Source organism: Taeniopygia guttata, chromosome 10 (genome assembly GCF_048771995.1).
Source record: "Taeniopygia guttata chromosome 10, bTaeGut7.mat, whole genome shotgun sequence".
NCBI lineage: Eukaryota > Metazoa > Chordata > Aves > Passeriformes > Estrildidae > Taeniopygia > Taeniopygia guttata.
In genome coordinates this window covers 3,595,334-3,609,462 of record NC_133035.1, presented here as the reverse complement: position 1 = coordinate 3,609,462, position 14,129 = coordinate 3,595,334, and the positions used below count along the sequence as shown (strand labels likewise).

Genomic DNA, 14,129 nt, shown 5'->3' with positions numbered 1-14,129 from the left:
CCAGATGAGCATCTCCTGCCCTGGGGGGTTCACCCCAACACCATGTGCCAGGTTTTCTCCAGGGCCCAGCAGCCATCCACCCCTGGGACACTCTGCATGTTTCCAGCCACCTAAGGGATGGCTGGTTCCCTGATGTCCCCTGTAGCTGCCCTGGGAGGCTGCCAGAGCCCGGCATGGGGAGAATCTGAGATTGATGTGCCCACAGAGCAGAGGAGGGAAAGGGAGCAGGTTGGAGAAGAGCTTTATTGGGAGATCCTGGATATAATAAATAAGGGTTACACTGGCAGATGACAGTGAGGGACTAGGGCCACACTGTGCTCCATGGGGGCTGGAACTGCTTCTGCCCTTCCAAGTAGGACACTCCCCTGCATCCCATTTGCCCCATCCTGCTCCTTCTGCCCAGCAGCAAAGCTGGCCCAAGGGTTGCTGCCTGCCTCCCCTTTTGGGATCGGGGCAGGGAACAACCTGGCAGAAATGGGGGCAAGGGAGTGTTTTGGGGAGCAGCATGGGGCAGAAGGGGTGGGAGGGCAGGGCCATGGGTGTGGCAGCACCCAGCTGTCACTGTGTCAGGGCCTGGATAATGTCCTTCACCAGCATGGTGCCGATGACCATCTTCTCGCTGTTGATGGTCAGCTGGGCCGTGGAGCCCTCCCGCCACTCCAGGGTGATGAGTACCAGGCTCCCGCTTGTCACCGTCTTGGCCGCGAACCTGTTGGGTGGTGAACACAGGGCTTCAAGGCAAGCTGTCCCCTGTCACCATCTGGTCCCATGGGATGCTCCAGTGGGGACAGGCAAGCACCTGCCACCCATGCCCGCTGTCACATTTGGGTTCACGCAGGTTCCTCATCCTAAAGGAAGCCCCGAGTGTCCCCACTTGATTTGGGTTGGAATGGAGAGGTGACAGCGCCTGCCTGATCCAGGTGTGGGGGTCCAGCTACCTGTACTCATTGCTGGCACCGCAGGGCACGCGGCCCACGTTGGCAGCCGAGGTCACTTGCTGGACGATGGTGTGGTCACTTCGGCATTTCTCAGGCAGCGTCAGCTTCTCTGTGATCTCGCTCATGCCCATCAGCTTCCCTAGAGCAGGCAACAGAGGCACCTGCCTGTCTCTGGCCACACACCTTTCTGGGCCCTGCTTTGACATGCCCAAAGCAAGCCCCTCCAGCTCCCTGTGTTCCCCATGACATCCTGGGCTGGTTGTTCTGCTTGCTTTTGGTTCAGGATTCAGTGGATTTGGGAAAATTCTTCATAACTCTTCCTGGGCTCATGCCCATGTTCTTGCCTGTTGGCAGCAGCCACATCCCTGGGGATGGGCTCCTCTGGACAGTGATAGCAATGGGGCTGGGTGCTGCAGGGCACCAAGCACCCCCTACTCAACACAGCCCCCATCCATGAGGTCAGGGTGGGAATGTGCTGATCCAGAAGCACGAGGACACAGGGTGTCACTCACCAGACACAATTCTGGGAGTGCCAGGGTGACATGGACCCTTCACACTTTGTGGAGACCCAAAAAGGCCACCCTGGCACCAGGGTGTCACCCCAGCCCACAGGCTGGGGGTGCAGGGTGGGGTGAGGGGAGCAGAGCTAGTCTAGGGGCCTGCTTAGCAGCCACTTACCCTCACCCGGCCGTGCCAGGTGCTCTAGAGCCACAGCGAGGGCGGCAGAGGGGACAAAACTGGGGGTGAGTGTCAGTTGTGGGTGCCCGTGCAGCACCCTATCCCCATCCCTAGCCCCACTCACCCTGCTCCTTCTTGAACTCGTTCTCGCTCATGAAGACAGGGGCCATGAGCTCCCCCACGGGTGGCTGGATGGAGACGTAGAACTGGCGCGTGTGGGTGCTGGGGAGACAGGGGGGTGAGAGGGGCACATGCTCAGAATATGTCCCCTCTCCATGTCCTGCTTCCCATCCCTGCCCTGGGCAGGGGTGACCAGGGGAAACTGTGGCACAAAAGGGCTCAAGAATGGGGGGAACCTGTCAGGCTGGACCTGGAACTGCTGCTGTCTCCTTGTCTCCTGCAGGGAGGCCTGTGCATTTCCTGCTGTCCCTGACCACTCCATGCCCATCTGACTGTCTCCCCTTCCCTGGAAGGACTCTGGTGCCTGTCCTGCTGTCTTCCACCCCTCATGCCCTGCTTCTGCTGTCTCCTGTCTCCTTCTAGGTGAAGGGTTGTTGATACCTATCCCACTTTCCCCATCTCTGGAACACTTGATGCCCTGATCCCCAGGGACACTCATCCTGCCCTGCCTGGTGCCAGATGCTCACCACAGCTGGAAGTTTGCTGCCTGGGTGGAGTCACAGAAGTCGATGCCCATCACCACGCTGGCTGTGTCCCCTGGCGCCAGGTGCTCTGGAACAACAGGGATGCCACTACATCCCACATTCCCACCCAACCCCTGTCCCCACTCTCCCACACCGTCACAGCTGTGCCCTGCCATGCCATACCGATCTCAGGGAACTCCTGTATCCTCATGCCAGATAGTGGCTTGGGTTCGTTGACTCGCAGGTTCTTCACCTCGGTGTCAGTGTTGTTGGAGATCTGGATCTGGACGGCCACCATGTGGGGGTCGCCCGGGAAGGGCCGGCGGCTGAAGCAGTACTCAACCGCAAGCCCCTCGCCTGCCATGCGGTGCAGCAGCTCGTAGGTCTTCACTGCACTGAACGCCGGGCTCAGCAGCTGCACCAAGGGACAGTGGGGGCTGCTGAGGCTCCCTGCAACCCCTGCAGGTGGCAGAGGGCCCAGGAGCCCCCGCAGGTGACAGGAGGCCTGGGACCTCCCCAGGGAGGGTGTGGGGGACACTTACGGTGGGTGTCAGGGAGGTGTCGGTGAGAGTGAGGCCTTCCAGGTCGGTCACCAGGCTGGTGGAGATGATGCTGCTGGAGGGGATGGGCTGAGGAGGAGGTGGAGTGACTGCAAGGTAGGGAGGGGGGACGAAACGGTTAACAGAGCTCACAGCCCCCTGGCTGTGAGCATAGCCCCATGGGGACACCCACACCGGGACAGTTCTAGTGGCTCAGCTCCATGGGGACAGCCATATGGGGACAGCCTCATGGGGCTAGCCCCATGGGGACAGCCATATGGGGACAGCCTCATGGGGCTAGCCCCATGGGGACAGCCACGTGGGGTCAGCCCTGGTGGCATAGTCCCATGGGGAGAGCCACACAAGGATAGCCCAGTGGCACAGCTCCATTGGTGTAGACACAACCCTGTAGGCTATCCCTGTGCACAGCCACACAGGGACAATCCAATAGGCACAGCCGCCTGTCCCACAGCTATCCTCTGGAGACAAGGATCCCTCACCACACCTGTTCTTGTCCCACCTTGCAGCTCCCAAAGGACCCACGGAGTCCTGATTGCACCGGAGTGAGTGCTTATGCCTCAGTTTCCCCAGCACCACCACCACGGCCATTTGCGCATTCCAGGAAGCCACTCACAGTCATCCAGGTCAAGCAGGGAGATCTCCTTGGAGCTGGCCTTGCTGCTGGGGGGCTGCAGCAGAGCAGAGATGGGGAGTTCAATAAGGGGTACAGATATCCCTGTGCAGCCCCCCATCCCAGCCCATCCCAGCCCTCACCGCCTTCCTCTGCTTGGCCTCTTCCTCAGAGCCTGAGTCGGAGCCAGAGGAGCTGCTCTCGGAGGTGCTGGCCTCTGACGAGGTTTCGGCACGGCCCTTCCTCCCCTGCAGGATCTTCTTCTTGGACTTCTTTGCCCCCTCCTCCTCCTCTTCCTCACTGGGGCTGCAGGGATAGCCCAGCTCAGGGGGTTGGGGCAGGGGTTTTGCTGGGAGCACCCCCTTGCCTTCCCAGGGCGTACCTGCCCGCTCTCCCCAAGACTGCCTTATGGGAACCTTCCTTGTCCTTCCTCTTTGGCCTCTTCTCCTCCTCCTCCTCCTCCTCCTTGTCCTCTGACTGCTCCCCACTGTCTTCCTCCTCCTCTTCCTCCTCCTCCTCCTCGGTGCCAGAGCTGGAGCTGCCAGAGCTGCTGCTGCTGCTGTTCTCTTCACTGCCGGACTCGGGCTCTGTGGGGGCACAGCTCAGCCCTGTTGCTGTGTCCCCTCACATTCCCCCATCTCCCACTTCATCCCACTACATCCTCCATCCTCCCACTGCATCTCCACACCTGCTGCTGCCTCTCCACTGCATTCCTGCATAGTCCCACTGCCCACCACCATGTACCTCCACATTTCCTGCCATGTCCGTCCCATGATGGGGTGTCCCCACAGTCATGTCCCCTGTCCAGTGCCCCACCATTGTGGCACCTGCCTGACGGCCACAGTGACCACTGCCCAATATCTCATGCCCTCAAGTCCTCACCACTGTCTGCTGACTCCGTGGGCCCTGACTCGCCCTCTGAGTCAGAGTAGAAAGGCTTCTCCACCTTCTCCTTCCTCTTCTCCCGGCTGGTGCACTTGGTCCACTCAGGAACCTGTTGGCACAGGCTTGATGGAGCAGGGCCATCACCCATGACTGGGGGATCCAAGCAGCCACCCTTGTTCCCCCATCCCCAAGCAGATGTGTGAGCGCTAGAGAGGGAACAGGGTAGGTGAGCAGTACCTAGGCACCTTTCTGGGGCTCTTCCAAGACCTTGAGTCAGTGTCCCCACCTTGGCCCCTCCTCCCCCATGCACCCAAGGTGCTCCACACACCTCCACGTTCCTCACAGAGGGGTCAGGGGCCTCATCCGGCCAGTCAGGCAGCTCCTGGTAGCCCACAGCCTTAGCGTTGAGCAGATGGGACAGGGAGCCCAGTTGGAAATGGTCCCGATCTACAACGAGGTGAAAGGAGGCAGCAACTCAGGGAGAGCCATGCAGCATTGCGGTGACAGCTTGTGCCCCATGTCCTAATGCCCTGTGACTAGGGATGGGTACCTTTGAAGGAAGACTCCAATATGGGAGCTGGTTTTTGGGCCAGGAAGAGCTTCTTGGCATATTTATTGAGGGCCCCGCTCTTCTCAGTGGGCACGATGAGCTGGCGGATGAAACGAGCCCGGTCGCGGATGTCGTAATTCTGGTCATACTTGGCCAAGTTGAGGACATACTGGGTCAGCAGCTTGCTCTGTGTCAGAGAACATGCTCAGGGCTGGCCTCTCCCTCCCTGACAGGGAAACTGAGGCCCACCTTAGGATCACATCCCTGGTACCTGCTTGGAGTTGGTCAGGTAGAGCTTAGCCGCCAGATTGATGACCTGCAGCTTGACAATGTCCTCCTCATTGGTGAAGGACTTGGCCATCTTGCGCAGCACATCAGGTGCGATCTTGGGCACGTGCTCGCAGTACTCGCCAATGAGCCACAAGATGCTGGCCCGTGCCATTGGCACCTGTGAAATGCCCTCAGATATACGGCACTGCTGCCATCCCCTGCTCCTGTGGGTCAGCAACACCCCAACCAACCTGGATGTTGTCAGTGAGCTTGGCCATGTGCTTGATGATCTCACTGTGCTGGGCCGGCTGCATCTGTAGTAGCTTTTTGATGACCACCACAGATTCGGCCACCACCAGCTCTGCGGGCAGAGACCCAGCCTCAGTTGGGTCCTGCCCTGAGAGCAGTGGAGCTCCCATTTCACCCCTGATGTGTGTACTCACCATCTCTGTTGGAAAGGAGCTGCACCAGGCCATTGAGGCAGGTATCCCGCACCTTCCCAATGTTGGTGGCACAGCGCCCAATGGCCTGGATGGTGGCTGCCACAAAGTCCTTGTCCATGCTGCGGATGTAGGTCTGCACAGGCACATGTGACATGTCACCCATGTGCCAGTGCTGGACATCCTCCCTGGCAGTGGTCACATATTGGGGCCCTTTGGAACCACTGATGGGGTTGGTATGGCCTCAGCCCACTCCTCTTGGAGGGGCTCTCCTCTGCCCCCTCCATGGTGGTGGTTTGGCACCAAGAGCCATGCCAGGGTGGCAGTCAGTATGGCCATGGCATACCTGGAACTCTCGCAGAATGGTGGAGATGTTGGTCTCATTGGCCAGGTTGGTGAGGACCTCCAGCTGTGGGAAAGAGGAAGAGATGAGCAGCACGGGGGTGTGGTGACAGGGCAGGGGGGCCTTGATGTCCTCCTGTCCCCAGGGCAAGACGACAGCTGACCCAAAGAAGGGGCTCCATGAAGCCCCAAACCCACTCCTGACAGGTGTTTCCAGCTCACCTTGAGGATCTTGATCTGTGTGGGGTCCGTGGAGCGGATGTAGAAACTTTTCAGATAGGGCTCAAACATCCCCTGCATGCACAGCCAGAGATATTAGTGTCATCTCTGTCCCCCCACCTTGCCAAGGCCACCTCCAGTCTCTGGTGACCTTGCTGGCTAATCCTCATCTTGCTCCGGAGTCAACGGGGCCAACTCCTCCCACACCAAGTCTGAGACTCACCCGCCGCTTGATGGACATGGTGGCCACATTCTGTAGTACAACATACTGCACCTCACTGTGGGGACAAAGGGGGGGACCATGGTCACTGGGGCAAGGGCCAAACACCCTCAGCAAGTCCCTGTGAATATGGGCCAGGACCTACCACCAGCTGGTGCCACCAAGATGCTGTCATCCCGTGTCTGGACTGGACCAGCCCAAAAAAGCCTCCAACCTGATATCCCTCCAGGGATGGACTTTTTGGGGTGGAGGGGTAGGACACCACCAGAACCCAGGTGCCACAAACCTGTGACTCCGCAGGAGCCGTACCAGCGCCTTGGCAATGACTCCAACCTCTGCCTTGGGTGCCAGGTGAAAGTAGAGCTGTGCCACAGCCATCACCACCTATGGACATATATGCAAATGTCACATGGTGGGAATGGGGGACACCCTGCGGAATGGCCAAGTCCCCCAGTCCCACTCTCAGCACTTGGAGGTAGCCTGACCCTGAGGACACTCATTTCTGAGTGCCCCTCAAGCACCCCAGTGAGTCCTAGACTGTGGGGACATCGTAAGCCCAGACTGATGGACACCACCAGTGGCCCAGGGGAATGAACAGGGTGGGAGCGAGGGTCTCACTGCGGCGTTGCGGCTCTGCAGCAGGGGCTTGGTGTTGCGCAGGAGGAGGCGGTGGTCAGGGTCCATTACGTAGGGCTTGCGCTTGGCCAGCGAAGCTGCCTCTGCCTTGGTATCCTTGGCGTCCTCCTCCTCAGAGCCATAGAAAGCCTTCTCAGTGTTCTCCTCCAGCAAAGACTCCTGCTGGCAGGTGGGACCCTTTTCATTCCCAAGAACACTCCCCCTTCACCCCACTTCCCTAGGGGCTCCCACGACATCCCAAGGCTCCCAGGGCATTTTGTGCTCCTGAACTCACGTTCTGGTTGGGGCTGAGGAACTGGGTGCGGGCATAGCGGGTCAGCATGTTGATGATGACCACCTGCCCCCACTCCTCCACATCGATGAGCAGGTTGCAGAGCTTGCGGTAGTTCTTGTGGATGAGGTCTATGCGCTCTGGGCAAACCTCCTCGAATGCCATCACCACGCTGCCAGCCACCAGCTGCAGAGGGAAAGCCCGGGGTGACTTAGTGGAGTGGTGGCATCATCAATAAGATATTGGTTTGGTAGGGATGGTGGCATCTCCATGAGGGTGCTGGTTTGGTGGGCAACCCTTCCTTGTAGGGATGCCAGCTCAGTGGAGTTGGTGAATTCCTCATGAGGTTGTTGGCCCAGTAGGGACAGCAGCACTCCCACAAGGATGCCAGCTCTCCAGGGATGGCTTCATCCCCACAAGGACACCAATTTGGTGGGAACATCTGCATTCCTGTGAGGATGCTAGATCAGTGGGGACAGTGGCATCCTTATGAGGATTCTGTCTTGCTAGGGACAGACATCTCCACAAAGATGTTGGCTTGGGAGATGGCTGCATCCCCAAGATGACACCAATTTGGTGGAAACACCTCCATCCCCATGAGGACACAAGGCCAGTGATGTTGCTGGATTTGGAGGTGGGGGAGACACAGAATCCTGCTCACCGTGGTTTTGTCCGCCAGCAGCTTCTCAATCACTTCAATGAGCTGGTCCTTCTGGTCTGAGTCAAGGCTGTGAGGGAGGAGCAGGGCAGGTGATGCTGGACCAAAGTCCTCCCCATCCCTGCCTGTACCAAGCAGCCAAGACCCTTATTGATGTTGCATATAGGTAAAAATATAATAGAAGAAAGGCCTTATAAAATATGGTTTAGGTCCTATTGCTCTAGCTAAGCTAGCAGCTAGCTTGTAACTTCCCATGTGAAAAATTATAAGAATGAAAGTAGTTAGCACAACAAGCTGTTCTAGTAAGAAAACCATTTGCACCTGTAATAAACAAGACATCTGTCCCATGGGAACCAGTGAACAAAATATGTAAACTAACCAAAAATAGAGAGATTTGACAGATGTACACCCTAGCCATTTACCCACCAATAAAGTGGGTAATAGTCAGTGTATTGTTAGCCAAGTAGGTCTAACAGAACACCTTCTGATATTTCCTATAAATATGAGCTTTGTGACTAAAGAAATGGCTTTTCTGCATGAAGAAACTAAGTCCTGGCTGCTTTATTACAACAATTAGTATACCTTACATTTAGCAGCTGATCCCCTCCCCATTACCTGTACAGCTTGGGGATGGCATGGGCAGCAGTCTTGCGCACATACGGGGACATGTCCGAGGCTGCCTCCTTGATGGCCAGCATCATGATGGGCACGATTATGGGCACGCGGATGCTGGACAGGACCCGCAGGGCACTGGCGCGGATCAGCTGGTTGGGGTCCTGTAGGGACATGCGGGGGGCTGCAGTGCAGCTGTGGGAGGCTCAGTGCTCCTCCAGACCTCCCCTGAGTCCTCAGACCAGCCCACCTTGAGTCCTCGCTGGAAGGTGGAGATGGAGAGCAGGGCCAGATCCTGTTGCTCCTCTGCGTAGCGCACCAGGTACACGTACACCAGCTTCTTCACCTGCAGGTGAAAGTGCAACCTCAGAGCCCCCAAACTCCAGCCAATCCCCAAAAACAGGGAAAGTGCCAGACCCTGGGATGCTGCCAGGGCCACGCAAGATCTTCCTCACCTCAATGTTCTTGCAGGCAACATTTTTCACCACAGCTGGGAAGAGATCGGAGGCGTTTTTACCACGGGCAATCATCTAGGGGGAATAGAAGTGGTGTGACACTGGGCAGCTGGCACAGCACGGGCTGGTACAGCATAAGACAGCTCAGTACCAGCAGTGGTCCCCACCAGTGACAACAACACCCACCGCCACAATCCTCTTCATGGCCTCCAGCTTGAGTGAATCCTTGTTGCTGTCGAGCATCTCCTTGAGGTCATCATGCCTGAACCACACCACGGGGAAAAAAATTCCCATTTTCACATTTTTGCCTGTTTTTTAGTCTTTTTTTTCTGCTCCCAGCCTTCCATCAGGCCGGCAATCCAACCCTTCATCATTAAATATTTATGGGGACAGGAGTTGGGTTACAGCCAGGTGAAAAAGGAACCGGAGGGACTGGCATTGTGCTAGCACCCAGTGTCATCCTCATCCCAGGCACTGGGACAAGAACCCCGTTCCATCCTGGCTGTGGTTGTCACCCTACATTGTTCCTAAACCACAGGTGTCCATCACCAGCTGCATCCTGGCTTGGCTGGGTGTCCTTGTCGTCAGCTTCATGGACATAGTGGCATGGATGTGCCAGCACACCCTGATGAAAAGTCCTTCCCTAATCCCCTCCCCGGACTGGGAAAATGTCACCAGCCTTTTGTAAAGTTGTTACCACTATCCTCTTTCCTAAGGGACACTGGTCCCCCCCTAAACTGGGTGCACCTGCAAGGCTGCTGAGGGTGACACCCATGGGATGATGCTCGTCCAGAGCCACCATCACCAGAGGGTCCTGGGGGAACTCCCTGGGGGAGTCTTACCGCGGCGGTGGCCCGGTGCCAGTGTCCGCTGCGGGCTTGGTGCCGGCGAGTGGCCGCAGCTCATCAGCTCGCAGGGCGCTGTAGCAGGTGGGTTGTCCAGCCTCGGTGGCCAGCACCGGGCTTGTCACCTCCTCAGCCACACCACCACCCTCTGGTGTTTTCGGCCAGCCAGCTGGCCCCACCGGCAGCTGCCGCAGCAGCTTCTGCACTGGCGGCAAGGACATCATAGCTCTGACTGGCGGTAGTGGCCCTGGGGATGGTGACAGGGCTGTGGCCCCGCTCCTCTGCCCAGCACAGTGGGCTGAAACCTGATGCCGTGGTTGGGGTTGGGTTGCAGCCTAGATCAGGATGCAGCTCCCAGTGGATGAGGCCATGTTGGGATGTCATGTCCAAAGTGACATCTGACCTGCAGTTGGGACTTGGGGACACTGCAGGGAGCTCCTTCCTCAGGGCTGAGTGGCTCAAGTCCTGGGCAGGGAATGCACATCATGGTGGGACACTCTGCCTGGGTGGTAGGGTGGCATGATGGGGCACCTGTGGGTGTCTCAGCTGGGTGGTGGGGTCACACTTGGTGCATTTGTCTTGCCACATGTGCCATGGATGCCATGGATGGCTCACAGGAGTGGTGATAGATCTGGTATAGCCCTGGCAAAGGGTAGCACACAGATTATAGTGACACTATGGGTGTGAGGGACACTGTGAGTGTGGGGGACACTGCCAGGAGGTCAGGGATAAGGGGTCATTGCCGTGAGGGTGCTGACACTGCCAGAGTGGGAGGCACTGATGGCAAATCACTGAGGTAACCGTGACAGACTGGGAGACACAGCCAGGGTGTCAGGGCTGGGGGATGCTTCCAGAGTGGGGACACTGCCAGTGGGGGTCAGGGGACACTGGCAGACATGGGAGCAGGGAAGCATTTCCAGGCTGGGAGACATTGCCAAGGAGAAGTCAGAGATGGGGAGACTTGGACAAACTGAGGGATACTGCCAGCGGTTCATGGGAGGGACAAACACTCTGAGATGTGGGTCATGATAGAGGGCACTGCCAGACTGGAGGACACTGGCAGTGGATCAGGGCTGGGGGAAATTGTCATACTGGGGGAAATTGTCATACTGGGGGACACAGCCAGGGGTAGGGAGTGTTACACTGCCAGACAGGGGCAAGGGACACTACTAAGGGGTAAGGAAATGGGGGGACACCATGAGATGGGAATACTTCTTTCAGGTCATGGATGCAGGGCACATCCAGAGTGGGGGACAGTGCCAGGGGCTCTGGGTGGACACTGTCATACTCGGGGACACTGCCAGAGTATCAGAGAGAAAGGGACACTGCCAGGGATTCAGGGAAGGGGGACCCAGTGAGATGGGAACACTGCCAGGAAATCACAGATCAGGGACACATCCAGAATGGGGGACACTCTGCAGCATTAGGGAGGAGAACAGGGAGAGAGGGGATACACCCAAACAGGGGGCATTGCCAAGAGGTCAGGATGGGGTACACATTCAAGGTGGGGGACGCTGCCAGGGAATCAGGACTGGAGGAACATTGTGATGCTGTCAGACAGTGACTCTGCTTTCCTGCTGGGGCAGCAGGGAGTGGGGGACAGTGCCAGAGTGGGGGACACTGACACAGTAGGGAGGGCCAAAATACATTCCTGCAGCTCCAGGAGCACAACCCCCCCCCCCCCATTCCTCTTCACCCCTGCGCCCCCCTCAGAAGTGTGTCCCGCTGTCCCACGGCAGGGTGACATTCCTCATCCTCATCCCCCACATCCCCCTGCCGCCCACCGGGAACCTCGATGCGATGGGGGGGTGTCAGCTCAGGAGAACCACAGGAGCCGGCAGACCCGGTGGTGGGAACAGCGTGTCCGGGATGCCCCAGCCCGAGGGTGGGAGGGTCAAGGGGCATCCCCGCATATCTCCCCCAACCGCAGCATCTCCAAAATTCCGCGGTGTTCCCACCCTCTCCGGCCTTTGCAACCTGCAATGACGGTGGCGGCGACCTGACCGCATTCCCTGCCCCATCCCTGTCCCCATCCTCGTCCTTACCCCTATCCACATCCCCATCACCATCGTTATCCACATCCCCGTCCCTGTCCCCGTCCCCACGCCGGGGGCCGCTCCAGCCCCGGCTCGGGTACCGAGGACGGCGGCCGGGGCCTGCAGTGGCGGCCGCGCGGGCAGGCTCGTCCTTGTCCCCCGTGTCCGCATTGTCCCCACCTCTTGTAGTCGGAGGAGAAGATGCCGCCGCTGGCGGGGTCATGGCCGTACTCGGGCTCGCCCAGGCTGGAGGAGCCGCCCTTCTCCTCGCCGTAGGCCGGGCTGGCGGCCATGGCGGCGGGAGGGATGCGGGATGCGGGATGCGGGGGGGACGCGGGAACTGATGTCAGCGCGGGCGGGGACGGGCCCGGCCCGGCTCCCGCCCGGGGGCAGCACCCGCTGGGTCGGCCCCGCCGACACCGGGAACGGGAGCGCAGGGGGAGCTTCGCTGCCCCAGGGGGTCCCTGCACAGCCCCGGTACCTGCACGGCTCCGGGAGCGGGACACGGGCGATCCTAGGAGGGGCGATGCTGGGCACATAGCTATGATACAGTGACTGTCGCTGAGCTCACAGCCGCGCACATACCCGTCCGGAATAATGAAAATCTATAATTATATAGCAATAGACATTATTGTGTATGATTATAATTAGACGTATTTAAAATAGATTACATGACAGTAAAGAATGTTATATATTCGGATGCTATAATATGTATATCCTACCATATTACACTTTATTATTACTTTATAAATTATAGGCAGTAATGTGTGCAGTATACATAGTACACATTTACTTATATATTACATATAATTTATATATCAAATTACATGCTGCATACTGTATACCATATATTGCATGTTATTTATTACATTGCATTATATTATATTATAAATTTCATTAATTATGCACTAATATGTATTTGCCATATTCATACTATGATATAGATAATCCATAAACCATTCTACATTCTACAGTTTATATATATGATACATATGCAATAAGTTATATATGCAATATGTTATGCTATGTTATATTGCAGATTATGTTGTGTATTATGTATTTTCTACTGTATGATAAAATTTAATATTTTATGATCTATATTCCACATGATAGTATATGTGATGTATGATATCTGAATTATTATATATATTAGGTATGATATTAATTTATATTATTATTATAGATATTATCGTTTATATTTAATAGTGTTATCAATAACATTATAGGAATTATATACTAGATATATGATCATATATTAACTATACTACAGATGTCAAATACAAATATTGTAGATATGACTATGCATATTAAGATATTTCATAGATATTTTTATATACTATATTACTATAAATTATATAAATAATAAGTTATCATTATTGATGTTATTATAGTTGAGATTTTGTTTGCATTTCTTTTATTTTTCCCAGGTACTTTATACTCTTGGCAGATATTTCTGCTGTTGTTTCTCCAGGCAACTGGTCCTGGAGCTGTGTGGATGGGGCAGCACTCACCCCATCCCACAGGAATGAGGCAGTGAGGGAAAAGGGCCATGGTTCAAGTAGGAGAATTGAATAAAGCATCTAATTAATGGACAGCAATTAATCTTCAGCACAGAGACACACTCACTCCAGCCCTCCAAGGGACCCCAACCCTGCTGGGATCTCAGAGCTCCCTGGGGACCCTGCTGCTCTCCTGGAGACCCCAACCCTCAGGAGACACAGCGAAGAGCCTGACTCCCCCTTTTTTCCCCCCATAAACACTGATAAAATCCTACTGGACGTTCCCTTCTCCCTGTTGAACTGCCCCAACTCTTTCAGCTTCCCTTCCTAGGGAAATGCTCCAGAGCCTTGGTGGCCCTTTATGGTGTCTCTAATGCTGGAGAGCCCAGCACAGGACGCAGCACTCCAGGGGTGCCAGCATCACCATGGGTTGGTGACTCACTGCCCCTCACTGCAGATACACTCTACCTCATCACCTGGATCAGTAAGGAAGAGGTTGACCAGGACTGGACACAGAGTTGTCCCCTGGGGTACACCACCAGCCTCTGGACAGACCTGATCCAGCCTTTTGGCCCATTTTCAACCCAGCAGCCCATGGAATATTCATTTTTATGCTCAAAACTAAATGCTAGCAGTGAAAGAGGCAGATGCTTCTCCCAGGAGGCCATGGGGAGCAAAGAGCAATGTCTCCTGTCAAGGTGGGACATCATTTGACAGCAGCTTCTGGGAAAAGTGAGAAAACAACAAATCAAGCAGGGTTG

General features: G+C 56.1%; 1 protein-coding gene across 2 annotated transcripts; it reads right to left on the bottom strand.

Moving 5' to 3' along the window:
* Window positions 1–224: 224 nt before the first annotated feature.
* AP3B2 (adaptor related protein complex 3 subunit beta 2) lies at window positions 225–12,477 on the bottom strand. 2 transcript variants are annotated; one of them, XM_030281797.4, is made up of 27 exons: window positions 12,050–12,474; window positions 9,175–9,250; window positions 8,989–9,063; window positions 8,784–8,879; window positions 8,537–8,697; window positions 7,925–7,991; window positions 7,267–7,449; window positions 6,975–7,151; window positions 6,643–6,740; window positions 6,360–6,414; window positions 6,140–6,211; window positions 5,922–5,984; window positions 5,579–5,711; window positions 5,387–5,496; window positions 5,137–5,313; window positions 4,866–5,052; window positions 4,644–4,762; window positions 4,313–4,424; window positions 3,813–4,017; window positions 3,574–3,736; window positions 3,434–3,488; window positions 2,803–2,909; window positions 2,444–2,675; window positions 2,264–2,348; window positions 1,741–1,838; window positions 939–1,077; window positions 225–709 (listed from the first exon to the last, which is right to left on the bottom strand). In XM_030281797.4, the coding sequence occupies exons 1-27, from the start codon at window positions 12,406–12,408 to the stop codon at window positions 559–561; spliced, it is 3,555 nt and encodes a 1,184-aa protein (XP_030137657.2). In that variant the 5' UTR covers window positions 12,409–12,474; the 3' UTR covers window positions 225–558. The 2 variants fall into 2 exon arrangements, with proteins under 2 accessions (XP_030137657.2, XP_030137656.2); XM_030281796.4 differs by having other exon boundaries at window positions 452–709; window positions 6,975–7,154; window positions 12,050–12,477.
* Window positions 12,478–14,129: the final 1,652 nt, after the last annotated feature.